At 46.5% G+C, this 16240-nt stretch overlaps 1 protein-coding gene across 1 annotated transcript in view; it reads left to right on the forward strand.

Moving 5' to 3' along the window:
- Positions 1-15002, forward strand: part of loxl5a (lysyl oxidase-like 5a) — a 59452-nt gene extending 44450 nt beyond the window's left edge. Inside the window, exons 6-7 of the mRNA XM_086004871.1 lie at positions 9845-9960; positions 11033-15002. Coding sequence (XP_085860997.1) covers positions 9845-9960; positions 11033-11039 — 123 coding nt within the window. The 3' untranslated portion in view covers positions 11040-15002. The remainder of the gene's footprint in view (positions 1-9844; positions 9961-11032) is intronic.
- The last annotated feature ends 1238 nt before the right edge of the window (positions 15003-16240 follow it).

The following is a 16240-nucleotide window of genomic DNA, read 5'->3' on the forward strand; positions in this document are numbered from 1 at the left end:
CATACTGACAGCTGTTCTCTTCTGGATGAGAATGCTGGCAACAGTGAGTCGCCATGTGTTGGCCATCCCTTCACTGTCAAATCATATACCCGAGACAGTGTCGGATCATTGCGGGTCTCCTTCTCTATATCCGCGTTAGTTACTGGCAATCGTTCAATTATCGCCGAATAAAATATTTCGATAGGGTCCACTGCTGGTGCTTCCTCCACAGTAGGCAGTGGCAGGCGTGATAGCCCATCAGCGTTTCCATGCTGTTTCGTGCCCTTATACTCTATTTCATATTGGTTCGCCCCTAGAAAAAGGGACCATCTTTGTAGCCGTTGTGCAGTCATCACCGGAACGCCCTTCTTTGGATTAAAGATGGAGACAAGTGGTTGGTGGTCAGTCAGCAAGGCGAACTTCTGCCCATGCAGATAGTGGTTGAATTTTTTTACTCCCCATACTAGGCTGAGGGCCTCCCTGTCGATCTGGGCATAGTTGCGCTCGGCTGAGGTTAGTGACCGAGACGCAAAGGCTACTGGCCTCTCCAACCCGTCTGGGAATTTGTGCGACAGCACAGCTCCAATACCATAGGGTGATGCATCACATGCCAACCGAATTGGTAGTGCTGGGTTGAAATGAGCCAACACCTCTTTTGATGTGATCAATTCTTTGCACTTCTGGAAAGCTCGTTTACATTCGTCATTCCACTTCCATGGTACCCCCGTTTGCAGTAGGGTGTTCAGTGGGTGTAATACTGTAGACAAATTTGGTAAGAACTTATGGTAGTAGTTCACCAGCCCGAGGAACGACCTCAGTTGTGACACATTTTCCGGTGCTGGAGCCTTGACTACTGCCGCAATCTTTTCAGGGGACTTATGTAACCCCTCTTCATCAATAACGTGGCCACAATACGAGATCTGCTTCTGGAAAAACTCGCACTTATGGCGCTTAGCTCGTAGCCCATATTCCTTTAATCTAGTGAGCACCTTCTCCAGGTTGGCGAGGTGATCAGTGTCATTTTCGCCCGTGACCAGGACGTCGTCCAAATAACACTGGGTCCCTGGAATCCCTTGCAGGACTTGATCCATTGCCCTTTGCCAAATAGCCAGAGCCGATGCTACCCCGAACACCAGCCGGTTGTATTGGTAGAGACCTTTATGAGTGTTGACCGTGAGGTATTGTTTCGAGGCTTCTTCTACCTCCATTTGCAGGTACGCCTGGGCCAGATCAATTTTGGTGAAGCGTTTACCTCCAGATAGCGAGGCGAAAATATCCTCAATCCATGGAAGTGGATATTGTACCGTGTGAAGGACTGGGTTCACTGTCACCTTAAAATCCCCAGGCGTATTACTCAACGACCTCTTCATTACAGGAACGATGGGTGTAGCCCACTCGCTCCAGTCTACTTTGGACAGTACTCCTGAACGTTCCAACCCTTCCAGCTCTGCTTCGACGGCTGGTCTGATCACATAAGGCACCGGTCTGGCCTTAAAAAACTTTGGGCTTGCATTTTCCTCTATTTTAATCGTCGCTGTTATGCCTTTTAGTGTTCCGAGTCCCTCCTGGAACACTTGTGCGTCAGTTAGCATTTTTGACAGTCGTCCAGGTGTGACGTCGTCATCCTTTTTGGCCTCAACCTTCAGTGCCTGTATGGAATGCCAATCTAATTGTATCTTCCGGATCCATTCACGTCCTAGTAGTGGTGGTCCTCCATCTGGCAATACATATAGGTCCATTTTGGGTATTTCCTGGCCTTTGTATATCACGTTCACCCTTATTTTTCCTTTGGGGTAGACTTTTTGCCCCGTGTATGTCTTCAAGACAATCTCTGTAGCTTTCAAGGGTATATGTGAAAATAGCCACTTGTAGTCCCTTTGGTTTATGACTGTTAGGGCTGATCTTGTGTCCAATTCCATTTTCACTTGGACTCCGTCTATCTTGAGCGTGACCCAGATAGTCTGGTGATCCTCCATTTTGATTACCTTATGTAGTTTCAGACAACCCAGCTCCTTGCTTCCGGAGTTTGTATCACTTTTCTATTCGTCTGAACTACTGTCCATCACCTTATGTACCTTTTTGTACTTCTCCTGTGGAGATTTCTTGCTGCTGGTTTTCTTCCCTGACCTGCAGACTCTTGCTATGTGTCATGCTTTTCCACACTGTCTGCACACTTGGTCCTTGAACCAACAATCCTTCTGGTCGTGTGTTGTTCTGCCGCAGCGATAACACTTCCCTGCTCCATATGACATTTCATTGGTGCCATATTCTTGCGGTCTCCGTTGTATCTCTGCAGCGCCCCGTGCGGCTGCTTCGTGTGATACTGCCATGCTGAAAGCCTTGTCCAGCGTACGAACCTTTTCTGATAGAAGCCGTTTCTGGGTTCCTTCACTTTGAAGCCCACACACAAACTTGTCCCTTAACGTATCTGCTAGTCCCAATCCAAACTGGCAGTGTTTCGATAGCTTGCGCAGTTCCGTTAAGTACTCAGCATTACTTTCGCCTTTATGCTGGTTCCTTTTGTGGAACTTAAATCTTTCTGCTGTCAGCAGCGGTGTGGGGTTTAAGTGGTGCTGTAGGATTTCCACTATGCTTTCGAAGTTCTTATCCACTGGCTTCTCTGGGGTTATTAGGTTTCGCAGTAAGCCATAAGTTTTTGCACCCATGGAATTCAACAAAACCAGTGCTTTCCTAGCACCTGGCACTTCATTCGCCTTGCAGTGCACCTCAATGCGTTCCACATATGTCGCCCAATCTTCGACTTCATTGTCGAACGCAGTGATACTGCCACTCTTCGGCATCCCTGGGTGTGATTAAACTGTCTAAAATGGCGTCTCCCGCGCTCTCCCTTCTTCTCCGCTAGCACAAAATGGCGTCTCCCGCGCATTCCTTTCTTCCCGCGCTCGCCCTTCTTCTCCGCTGCGGCTTCTAAAATGGCGTCTTCCGCGCTCTCCCTTCTTCTCCGCGGCTCAATGGCGTCTCCCGCGCTTCCTTTCTTTCCCCCGCGGACGCTGTTCAGCCCTTGAGCCCTGGCTGTGCTCTGCGCGTTCTCCTGTGCGCCTCTCTCGTTGCCGCCGCTCGGTCCTGAACCCGGCTGCTGCTTTACCCTCTCTCTTTTTGTTTTCCGTCGACGCCGCTCGGTTTTCAACCCCCGGCTGCGCCCTGTGCGCTTCATCCTCTCTCTTATCCCGTCGACGCTGCTCGGCCTTTTCTGTGCCGTCGGTCGGCTCCAGCCGCCGCTGTCCGGGAAGGGCCTGCGCTGTACCTGTTGCCAGTCTGTTGCTGGATCGTCGTGGCTGGAGAACCAAGCCCAGCTCTCAACAGCCTCCCCTGCGATGTTCCCTCTCTGCCGGATGACTGGGCGTTTGCTCGTGGTCGACGCCCATGCTTCTGGCCTCGACTTTCTTCCACCGTCCTCCCGGAGCGAATCCTTGAAAGGAAATGCAGAGTTGCAGGCAGATTCGAATCGACCTCGTCGCCACTGTTGAATCCGTGATTCTTAAAGTATGATGTTTTCCAATAACTAGACGGAGGCTGTAAGTTAACAATCAACAGGTGTTTACTGGAGGAGGGTAGTCTAAAGACTAACAGTACAGAGGCATGCTCAAGGCTTATACACAGGTGTGGTCACTGCCGGTACTACAGTATACAGGAGCTGTAAAAGTAGTTCTCTCTTAAAGGTACATACACTACAGTTTGGAGTCCCCGAGGCCAGGCATCGTGATGAGCCGGCGAGCGCGCTCTGACTTCGAGAGCCTGAAGACCTGTAGCAACCGCGCCTTTATCGTATCATACTTGCTGTCAGTAGGAGGACTACCGAGGAGGCTGACGATCCGTGAGGCAGTTGCGCTGTCGAGGGCGGAGACCACGTAGTAATAACGGGTCTGATCCGCCATGATGTTCCTGATGGCGAACTGGGCTTCAGCCTGGATAAACCAGGCGTCTGGTTGTTGCTCCCAGAACTGTGGCAGTTTCAGAGTCACGGTGTTCGTGTCCATGCTGAAAATCTTCCGCGAAAACTGTTCACGAAAGTCGGGGTCACCAATGTAGGAACGGAGGTTCCTAACGAAAAGACTGAGTTGGGCAGCACGGTGGCATAGTGGTTAGCACTGTTGCCTCACAGCGTCAGGGACCCGGGTTCGAATCTGGCCTCGGGTGACTGTCTGTGTGGAGTTTGCACATTCTCCCCGTGTTTGCGTGGGTTTCCTCCGGGTGCTCCGGTTTCCTCCCACAGTCCAAAGATGTGTGGGTTAGGTTGATTGGCTATGATAAATTGACCCTTAGTGTTAGGGGGATTAAATACGTGGGGTTACAGGGATCGGGTGGGATATGTGTCGGTGCAGGCTCGATGGGCCGAAATGGCCTCTATCTGCACTGTGTGGTTTCTGTGGACTCAGGCAATCAAAATAACGAACTTTAATGGAACAAAACAGGCTTTAACTGGAAACTGCTGGAATACATCGAATACAGGTCTGCTCTCTTTGACGGCTCCATGAGGACTGCTCCTCTGGTCCGAAAGCTCATGTCATCACGTCATCACGTTCTTCCCGCCATTGGGGGATCACGTGACTAACGACATGACGTCATCACGTTGAAACCGCGCTGTAAAGGTAACTAGACATGGTACAGTTAAACAGTGTAATTAAAGGTACAGACACAGGCTGTAACTACATTGCTGTTAAAGGAATTATGTACAACCACTCTGAGTCCTTTGGTGGCTCCGCCACACTACCACCACATTGGTTAGGATTGCTCAGTAGGCATCCAGGGCGCGTGCCTGAAACTGGCGTTAGACCCATTGTATATTGGCGGAATGGAAGCATAGTGGTTATGTTACTGGACTAGTAATCCAGAGGCCTGGACTAATGATCCGGAGACATGAGTTCAAGTCCCACCACGGCAGCTGGAGAATTTAAATTTAGTTAATTAAATAAATCTGGAATAAAAAACTAGTATCAGTAATGGTGACCATGAAACTTATCGGATTGTCATAAAAACCCATCTGGTTCACTAATGTCCTTTAGGGAAGGAAATCTGCCGTCCTTACCCAGTCTGGCCTATATGTGACTCCAGACCCACAGCAATGTGGTTGACTCTTAACTGCCCTCTGAAATGGCCTAGCAAGCCTCAGTTTAAAAAAAACGTGACGAAAAACAATAAGAATAAAATCGGACGGACCATCTGGTATCGACCTCGGCACCAGCTATGGACACGACAACGGCACACCCTGCCCAGTTGACCCCGCAAAGTCCTCCTCACCAACATCTGGGGACTTGTGCCAAAACTGGGAGAGTCTGTGCCACAGACTAGTCAAGCAACAGCCTGACATAGACATACTCACAGAATCATACCTTTCAGCCAATGTCCTAAACTCCTCTATCACCGTCCCTGGGTACGTCCTGTTCCACGGGCAGGGGGCACCCACCAGAGGTGGTGGCATACACTCGGGAGGGAGTGGCCCTGGGAGTCCTCAACATTGACTCCAGACCCCATGAAATCTCATGGCTTCAGGTCAAGCATGGGCAAGGAAACCTCCTGCTGATTACCACCTACTGCCCACCCTCAGCTGATGAATCAATACTCCTCCATGTTGAACACCACTTGGAAAAAGCACTGAGAGTAGCAACGTCACAGAATGTACACCACCAAGAGTGGCTCGGTAGCACCACTACTGACCGAGCTGGCTGAGTCCTGAAGGACATAGCTGCCAGTCTGGGCCTGCGACATGTGGTGAGAGAACCAACACGAGGGAAAAACCTACTTGACCTCACCCTCACCAATCTACCTGTCGCAGATGCATCTGTCCATGACAGCATTGGTAGCAGTGACCACCACACAGTCGTTGTGGAGACGAAGTCTCGTCTTCACACTGAGGACACCCTCCATCGTGTTGTGTGGCACTACCACTGTGCTAAATAGGATAGATTCAGAACAGATCTAGCAGCTCAAAACTGGGCATCTATGAGGCACTGTGGCCATCAGCAGCAGCAGAATTGTATTCCACCACAATCTGTAACCTCATGGCCCAGCATATCCCTCACTCTACCATTACCATCAAACCAGGGGACCAACCCTGGTTCAATAAGGAGTGTAGAAGAGCATGCCAGGAGCAGCACTAGGCGTACCTAAAAATGCAGTGCCAACCTGAGGAAGCTGCAATACAGTATTACATATATGCTAAAAGGTGGAAGCAGCATGCTATAGACAGACTAAGCGATCCCACAATCAACAGATCAGATCAAAGTTCTGCAGTCCTGCCACATCCAGTCGTGAATGGTGATCGACCATTAAACAACTAACGGGAGGAGGAGACTCCATGAATATCCCCATCCTCAATGATGGTGGAGCCCAGCATATGCGTGTAAAAGACAAAGCTGAAGCGTTTGCAGCCATCTTCAGCCAGAAGTGCTGCGTGGATGATCCATATCGGCCTCCCCCTGAGGTCCCTACCACCACAGAAACCAGTCTTCAGCCAATTTGATTCACTCCACGTGATATCAAGAAATGGCTGAGCGCACTGGATACAGCAAAGGCTGTGGGCTCCAACAACATTCCGGCAGAAGACTTATGCTCCAGAACTAGCCGCGCCTCTAGCCAAGCTGTTCCAGTACAGCTATAACACTGGCATCTATCCAACAATGTGAAAAACTGTCCAGATATGTCCTGTGCACAAAAAGCAGGACAAATTAAATCAGGCCCCTTACCACCCCATCAGTCTACTCTCAATCATCAGCAAAGTGATGGAAGGTGTCGTCGACAGTGCTATCGAACAGCATTTACTCACCAATAACCTGCTCACTGATGCCCAGTTTGGGTTCCGCCAAGACCACCCTGCTCCCGACCTCATTACAGCCTTGGTCCAAACATGGACAAAGGAGCTGAATTCCAGAGGTGAGGTGAGCGTGACTGCCCTTGACATCAAGGCAGCATTTATTACCGAGTGTGGCATCAAGGAGCCCTAGTAAAACTGAAGTCAGTGGGAATCGGGGGGAAAACTCTCCACTGGCTGGAGTCATATCTAGCACAAAGGAAGATGGTTGTGGTGGTTGGAGGTCAATCATCACAGCCCCAAGACATTGCTGCAGGAGTTCCTCAGGGCAGTGTCCTAGGCCCAAACATCTTCCACTGCTTCATCAATGATCTTGCCTGCATCATAAGGTCAGAAGTGGGGATGTTCGCTGATGATTCCATTAATTCCACTTATCGAAACATATAAGATTGTGAGGGGGCTTGATCGGGTGGATGCGGTGTGGATGTTTCCACTGATGGGTGAGACTAGAACTAGGGGGCATAGTCTTAGAATAAGGGGCTGCCCTTTCAAAACTGAGATGAGGAGAAACTTCTTCACTCAGAGGGTGGTAAATCTGTGGAAGCTGCAACATTAAATAAATTTAAAACGGAGATAAACAGTTTCATAGCTGATAAAGGAATTAGGGGTTACGGGGAGCGGGCAGGGAAGTGAACGTGAGTCTAGGTTCGGATCAGCCATGATCCTATTGAATGGCGGAGCAGGCCCGAGGGGCCGTATGGCCTACTCCTGCTCCTACTTCTTATGTTCTTATGTTCCACAGTGTTCAGTGCCGTTCGCAACTCCTCAGTTAAATGAAGCAGTCCATGCCCGCATGCAGCAAGACCTAGGCGACATTCAGGCTTGGGCTGATAAGTTGCAGGTAACATTCGCGCCACAGACGTGACCGGCAATGACCATCTCCAACAAGCGAGCGTCTAACCACTGCCCCTTGACATTCAGTGGCATTACCATCGCTGAATCCCCCATCATCAATATCCTGAGGGTCACCATTAACTAGAAACTTAACTGGACCAGCCACATAAATACTGTGGCAACAAGAGCAGGTCAGAGGCTGGGTATTTTGCGGCGAGTGTCCCACCTCCTGACTCCCCGAAGCTTTTCCACCATCTACAAGTCAGGAGTGTGATGGAATATTCTCCACTTGCCTGGATGAGTGCAGCTTCAACAACACTCAAGAAGCTCGACACCATCCAGGACAAAGCAGTCGGCTTGATTAGCACCCCATCCACCACCTTAAACATTCACTCCCTCCACCACCGGCGCACTGTGGCTGCAGTGTGTACCATCTACAAGATGCACTGCAGCAACTTGCCAAGGCTTCTTCTTCGGCAGCACCTCTCAAACCCGCGACCTCTACCACCTAGAAGGACAAGGGCAGCAGGCGCATGGGAACACCACCACCTCCAAGTTCCCCTCCAAGTCACACACCATCCTGACTTGGAAGTATATCGCTGATCCTTCATCGTTGCTGGGTCAAAGTGCTGGAATTCCCTCCCTAATAGCACTGTGGGAGTACCTTCACCACACGGACTGCGGCGGTTCAAGAAGGCGGCTCACCACCACCTTCTCAAGGGCAACTAGGGATGGGCAATAAATGCTGGCCTTACCAGCGACGCCCACATCCCATGAACGAATAAAAAAAAAGGAAATCGTTGGCCTAATGCTTGTTTCAGTCCCCTTTGCCAAATTGGTCTGCGAATGACTGTAGCATGCTGCAATGAATGCTGTGATCAATTTCTTCAGATGCTTTCCAGTCAAACCAGCGGTCCTTAAAATGCCCGCTGGAGGCTGCCACTGAAATGGTGAGGTTCACATTCTTTACTTACCATATTGTGGAGCAACGAGGTGCAGGAGTGCTCCTCCCAGCTCCACGTTAAAACTGTGCAACTGCCACTGATTGCGTACAACCCCTCCTGGACTCTCCCGATGCCCTTGGCTGCCATCCGAGCCGGCCAATGTTGCCGCCCCCTCGTAACTGTCAAGCTGCCTCTGGGGCCGCGAATGGTGCCAGCAGCTCACTGGTACTATCCTAATGAGGCTGGCGGACTAACTTGCCTTGGTCCTGCCACCGGCCTCATTAGGCACCTGAAGCGTGCACTGCACTAGGATCATGCCCTGATTCAGACTCGATCCAGCTTCTAGGCCCTAGTCTCCGAGGCTATGGAAGGATTGGGCTCAATGAACTGAATGGCCTTTTCTCAATCTATTTCTTAAACTTGCTCCTGCCCCCAGTTGACACCCATGGGCTGCTATTGGATCCCAGTCTTTTGGGGTGAGCAAAATCACATATAGAAAATACACTTCTGTCTGTAAAAATGTGACAAAAGCAAATTAACCAGCAAAGAATTCACAGGACATTTTTTTGATTCTGCATTGCAGTTTTCTCAGTTCCTCTCCACACGCACTGTCTCTCACTGGGGAACAGTTTCCCAGGCATTGACTTACACTGGCGTATGGGTTTCAGAGTCGCTGACTCTCGCTGGAGTACAGTTCCTTGGTTGCTCAATCTTGCTAGGGTATCAGTTCCATGGGTGCAGGCCACCTTCAGTACTTCACGCGAATGACCATTCTTTAAGTGTTATACCAGATATTGAGAGGTTCATTTTACCCTAACCCATTTGGTGGGTTCAGGTCTTGCACCTGTTTTACACCCCACCCAATTTTACTCTCCATTGGCTTTACGGCGTATAAAATGGGCAGCTGACCCAAACCCGCCCAGCGGGTTGGGTTAAAATTACCCCGAGTGTCAGCGGGGTTTCATAGCCAAGGCTGATAATGTTCTCCCCTGAAATGCTCACTTTCCAGCACAATTCCCTACACATTGATCAAGAGTGGGAACTCTGGCTGATATTTACTCCTGAACGAAGGTACACCTTCCAAGTGTAGCTCCTTTACTGCTGCCCAGCTGAGATAAACTACCTTGGCACCTGGGATTTTCCCCGTTAGTATTACATTGGGTCGTGCAGTCACCAACTGACCATTGGGGTTGAATGTTTCACACTTTTTCTTTGCTCTAATTCATTTGAGAAAAAATCCTTGTCATTCCTGTTGTAGGTTTCAGTGAATCCAGGATTCCTGGTTCCAGAGTCGGATATAACAAACAATGTGGTCAGATGTGATATCCTCTATACTGGGAGCTATGTGTCAGCCAGGAACTGCAGATTAACAAGGTTTGTATCGGTTTCCTCAGTTGCAGGTGAAGTTTTATATATTATGGACGTTGGGACCCAACTGGCTGCAAGTAGGACTTTTATTTACAATATTTGATGTATTCCATGGTTCTTATAATGGGGATCACTTCTATAATCATAGAAATTTCAGCAGAGAAGAAGGCTACTTGGCCCATTGTGCTTGTGCCAGTGCTAGTTCCCTCAGCAGCGATATCTACTCTAATCCCATTTCATCATACCCTTTAATATTTTTCCTTTTCAACTGTTGTAACTGACTTGGCTCCAGTGACTACTTGGGCTAACATATCCCATAATCTGATAATCTTTTGTGTGAAAATAATCCCTCTTCATGTTCCTAGTACTAATGCTGGGCCTATGCCTTCCCACTATCGATTCACTGACAGATGAAAATAATCTTTCATTATTTAACCTTTCTTCATTTTGAGCATTTGTTTGACTCCTCCTCTACAAACCTGTGGGCCTCAGTCGCTCCGTGTGTCCTTCCATCCACAGCCTGACAGCTCCATTTTGTAACTGGCTTGGATTTACTACTTTAACCCTGACCTCAACGCCGGCTCCATCCTCTCCCTAATGCAATGTTCTAGGACAGTCATACTCAGATTATGGATTGGAGGCCACTTGCCCTGACCCATTGTGCTTGGTGGCTCTGCTGATCCATTGAAGGCTGTAGGCTGTTGCCCGAGCTAGGATTCAGTGCTGTTCCATTTCCTCTTGATATCCAGTTTATCAAAAGCAAGGGGCCCCTATTAGGAGGTAGGGCTATCACTGAATCTAGAGCGAAAATAAAAGACGTCTATTAAACTATGACCTACAGTTCTAATAGAACTATCAGTTTCATCTTCCTGTGTGATTGAAATTAGGAGCTCACTGAATTGCCGGCCCAGATCCATTCACTCTGTGGTGAAGCAATCTTGACTGTGGCCCTCAAGCAAGACATTGACTGGGATTCATTGACACAAAGATAGTGAGTAACACTATCCTAGGCTGGTTCTGGCAAAGGAACATTTATTCCAACGCAATTATAATATTTTAAAACATTTTCTCTCAACAGATTCTAAGGATGAGACCCGAGTGCCAGATGGTGAATTGCTGGACTCTATAGTTGGTCAGAAGTGTGTGTACTCTTCCGCTTTTTGCTTGTTTAGTTTTGCGATTGTATTTAACAGCTTTATGAAGAAAGTCAGTGATTTTAGTTCTGCTTCAGGCCTACAACATAGTGGTGTCAATTTAGAATAATCGTTGCACATCTGCAGGGAATTTTGTGATAATTCTAACACAATTTTGCAACCTCCAGAAGGTTTCCCTTTTTTTCCAAGACCTACATTTCTCTCTCTCCCTTCCTCCCCGGCTCCTTCCCTATACAGTTCTCCTCAAGCAAGGGTTGTTAGTCACAGAGAGAGCCCTGACTTGACGTGTGTCTTGCTGAGTTATGGGAAATACAGTTTTGCTTGAATTATCAGTTACATCTGTTTTTCTACCATTCTGTGATGTGGTACCTGGCATCTAAAAGCTTGTAGATTGTAGGACAATGGGGGGAAAAGTTCAAGAGTACTTCTAAGGAGATAGACTAATACACAAATAAGAAAGAAACGATCTTGGAAAATTCTCAGGACACTAGTCTGTAACATCTAGTGGCTCTTCTTACTAATGTCCTTGAGAGATGGTGGTGACACCACAGCCTGTCCAAGAAGATCTAACTATCTAGTTTTAGGAGTACAAGGCCATTTGGTCTGCTCCATTGTGCTTCTACTCAACAACTGCCCAAGGCAGCACTTAGAATCAGGAGCTCACTGTGTGGGAAATATCAAGTGCATCACTACACCACAAAGTAATAGAACCTGGATCTCCCACTGCATTTCCCCAAGCAGTGAGCTCCTGGTTTCAAGTGTGACACCCTGGGTAGCTGTTGAATGGAGGCTAGGTACTTCCCTGCAAGAAGGAGCAATGGAACTGTTAGTTATATTAAAACTGAACTGTAAACGCGACCGGTTTAAGACCATTTGTATGTTTCATTGTGCACTGTGCTGAGATATTTCTGTCAGCTTCAATTATCCTCCCCCTGCCACCCCGATCACAATTTCTTTATGGCAAGCATTCAACATTACATTTGGAGTCCTGCATCTAGCTCTGTGAACCAAGCATAGCACCATTTGTCTTCCACTCAGGGGAAGAAGGACAGAAAGTTCTACAAATCAACAATTAGGTCTTCAGGGACAGGTTGTGATGTCACTGCCATCTCTCAAGGACACTGGTAAGAAGTTGCAGTGTCCTTCGGTGGTTCCCAGATCTTTTCTTTGTTGTCCGTTTATCAATTTATTGCCTTAGAAGTATTCTCTTGAACTTTTTTTTCCCTTCCTCCTACAATCTACAAGCTTTTAAAACCCAAGATTGCTGTCACCTGATTTGTCTCGCCTTCACTTGTACTTTTTTGAACTACGGTGGTGTCCTGCACTACGGGCTTTCACTTGGGTTTTTCAATTTAAACAAAATGATATATTAGTTAATTTTCCACTTGGACATCTGCACCCACTAAATTCTATAAGAATATCCTGCTTTCTTATGTCTTTCAGAAGCAAATTCGAAATTCTTTGAGTCTTTAGTCCAAAACGCATTGAGATTTAAAGAACTCATTCATTTTCTACTTGTGCTATTGATCCCATGACTAGGACATTGAGCACAGAACAGAGAATATAGAATATAGGATTAACATGAATGAGCCTCAAATGAGATTAGAAGAAACTTTGAGTAGTGGATATGGAACGGACTCACAGCAGAAGCAATTAATTCTGAGTCTGTTGATTCTTCGGAAGAAGCTGGATAAATATCTGTTTGGGAATGGGATTGATGGTTATAGGATAAATATATAGGCTGAGATGATGGGCACGCAATGAATCTTCTTTCTTAATAACTCATTACACCTCTGAGGTTTGTGGGAACACTCTGAGAAGTAGTTAAAGATCTGAAACAAGGTCGCCATTGACTGTGGTATGAAGGGTGTTAGTGCATGCTCCAAAATGACAGGCACTAGGGGTCTTTCCTCGATAGGAAATAAAATGCAGTCTATTTCAATGTATAACTTGCTATTGGCAAGACATCAAAGCAAATAGAATCTATTAGAACAGCCAGGGAAGAGTAAGAGACTTTGTGTTTTAACAACGCTAAACATGATTAGATATCAAAACAAATGTCCCCTCTTTTTAAAAAAAAAAGCTGGTGTTTGCTTATGTTCTGCTGAAACAGTCAGGTCCCCAGACATGGATTTATTTTTGTAAGGAGTCTGCCGCTGAATTTTGTATTTTAATTTTTCTGTGCGAGTTCAACGATAAACTGAGACATCAAATGTTTGAAGGCCACAGTCATGTTTGCACGAAGGGCAGAGGTCCGCACTGAGCTCCCACTGTTCAAGGACACAAGTAAGCATGAGGCAGATGGGAAGAAATAGTAAAAGGAATTAGAAAAGTTCTGAGTTTCACATTTTGAAAGCTCAGTCACATTAATTGAATGATGATTGCATAGGGGTGCCAAAAAAATCATAAAGTATCTACTAGAAAACGTATCTTTGACTAACTTTGGGAAAGAGGTCTTAACATTTAAGACTTCTTTGATATTTTGAGAGCTGGCTTCAAAATGTTTATCAGAACCTTGTATGGTGAGGCCCACTCTTGCCAAATTATTCAAGAGCTCCTATAAAAATTGCTTTGTATTTTTAATGGAGCTTTATAAGGTCAACTATTCAGTGTCTTGCTTTATTTCCCCCAAATCCTCCTGTTATTATGAAAAAGGCATATCCTCTGACTTGCTTTGAGCAATACCGTGGGAGATTCGCTATTATTTATAAAATTAATTCACTTCGATATCTTACTCCCAGCAGAGAGATCCAATATTGGATCTCCTTCACTCCAGGTTGGTTTGGAGATCTTGTACAACCAGCTATTAGTGTAGTTAGCTAGGGTCAGGAAGCTCCAGATCAACGCTCAGGTCAGTCTGAAGATCTGACTTTCATTAAAATGAATGGAGCCAAGCTAGGACACCTCCCTGCTACCAGGCAAGAAAGTGACCCGACATGTTAGTGCTGTGGATCAAACGCTTTTTAATTTTAGGAAAAAAGCCCCCTCCTGCGTCAGTGTGACATTCTTCCATTTCCCACACCAGCCACATTGTGGCATCTGAGTGAAATTGCTAACTAGTTGCCAATTTTGTGCTGCCTTTAGGATCTGAGTTGAGACTGCTCCAACTCATTTCACATAGGACCCTCACAGACAACAGACAGGAGACTTTCATCCCATTAGTCTGGGCTGGTTTTGGATCCAGGTCCCAGAGGTAAAAGGTCAGTTTCTCATCCATTGAGCACCCTGTTTCCCAAGAAACTGATTTATGAACACTATGTTTTATAATAGATTTTGAAGAATATTTTGGACAAGAACTCCCACTTTCCTCTTTAAATGTCTGCACTCCTGTTCAACACCTGACATGTGACCAGCTTATTGCAGGCAGCTAAAGCAGACTTGAAGTTTCTTGAAGCTTTTTGTACTTTCAAAAACAACCACCTTGTGGGTCTAATAGTTTTTTCCCCCTAGATTTTTAAACTTGATATGGTACCATTTTTAAGTCGTTTCCTTTCTTATTTTTATGTATTAGTATGAAAGGAATGTTTGTACAAATATGATTAATTGTGTAGAATAAAACCATTCAGAAAAAGTACTGTGCAGTTTCTTCCTGTCCTCGATATACATGCCAACCGAGGAAGCTAATAAATGCTGACCAACAATAGCAGACAGCTCAAGAACAACCCTGACTTGTGAGAACAACTGCACTAATTACGTGGGCTTTATAACTAGCTATACCCAACATCCTTTCACTTGTTTTGGAGGAAAAACATGTGTATGAAAGCTCGAATGGAGAAATCCAAACAGTGATGGAACAAGCCTGGTGGTGCCTTTCTAGAGGGAGTCCAGGGGCATGGCTTTCATTGAATATTTTGAATTTATAACATTAAAAATGATGCATTTTGGTTAATTTTAAACACTTTTATACTTCATACATTCAATTGTGTTTTTTTTCTTTTAGATTAAAAATGTAAGGCCATGACTTTCCTTGGAGATGCTCCCATTCTGCTGCCGTAACTTCACTGGAAGAGCAGCTCTGAGGAAATTCCCAGCCTGGACTTTGATCAACCAGATCATCACGTCCCCAAAAATTACTTCTTCAGTCACTCTCGAACATCCAAGCCTCTTGCCAACCACTCCAGTTCAGACTCATATTAGAGGCACTGTTCCCCATTAAACTCCCTACCCTTTCTCAGATAAACTCTCTCCTCCAAGCCTCTCAGTTCATATTGGCATTCCTCTACCTCCCCCCTCAATCTGATGTGGCACTGTTCTCCTTTCTTCCTCCCCCCCCCACCCCACCAATTCATTCTGTGATAGTAGATTGGCGGTTAGGATCAGATCAGCCATGATCTTATTGAATGGCGGAGCAGGCTCGAGGGGCCGATTGGCCTACTCCTGCTCCTATTTCTTATGTTCTTATTCTGCCATACTGTGCTCCTCCAACCCAGTTCAAGCTGGCGCTTTTCTTTATTCCCCCGTCCCCTGTTTGAGCTACCACTCTTTTATCCCCATTCAAGCTGACACTTTTTAAATTGGTTCTGTCTTCACAAAGGAGGACACAAATAACCTCCCAGAGATGTCGGGAACATAGGGACTAATGAGGGGGAGGAACTGAAAGAAATCTGTAGTGTTGGGGAAGTTGACGGGATTGAAGGCCGATAAATCCCCAGGGCCTGATAATCTACATCCTAGGGTAGGTACTTAAGGAAGTGGCCCTGGAGATAGTAGATGCATTGCTGGTCATCTTCCAGAACTCGATAGACTCTGGAACAGTACCCATGGATTGGAGGCTAGCTAATGTTACCCCACTATTCAAAAAAGGTGGTAGAGAAAAAGCGGGGAATTATAGACCGGTAAGCCTGACATCGGTAGTGGGGAAAATGCTAGAGTCCATTATAAAAGATGTAATAGCAGAGCACTTGGAAAGCAGTGACAGGATCTGACAAAGTCAACATGGATTTACAAAAGGTAAATCGTGCTTGACTAATCTACTGGAATTTTTTGAGGATGTAACTGGTAAAATAGATAAGGGAGAACCAGTGGATGTGGTGTATTTGGACTTTCAGAAGGCTTTCGATAAGGTCCCGCATAAGAGATTAGCTTGTAAAATTAAGGCACATGGGATTGGGGGCAAGGTATTGACTTGGATA

The sequence above is a fragment of the Somniosus microcephalus genome, chromosome 13 (genome assembly GCF_052327205.1).
Source record: "Somniosus microcephalus isolate GS21.2 chromosome 13, FLI_Smic_1.0, whole genome shotgun sequence".
NCBI classification, from domain to species: domain Eukaryota; kingdom Metazoa; phylum Chordata; class Chondrichthyes; order Squaliformes; family Somniosidae; genus Somniosus; species Somniosus microcephalus.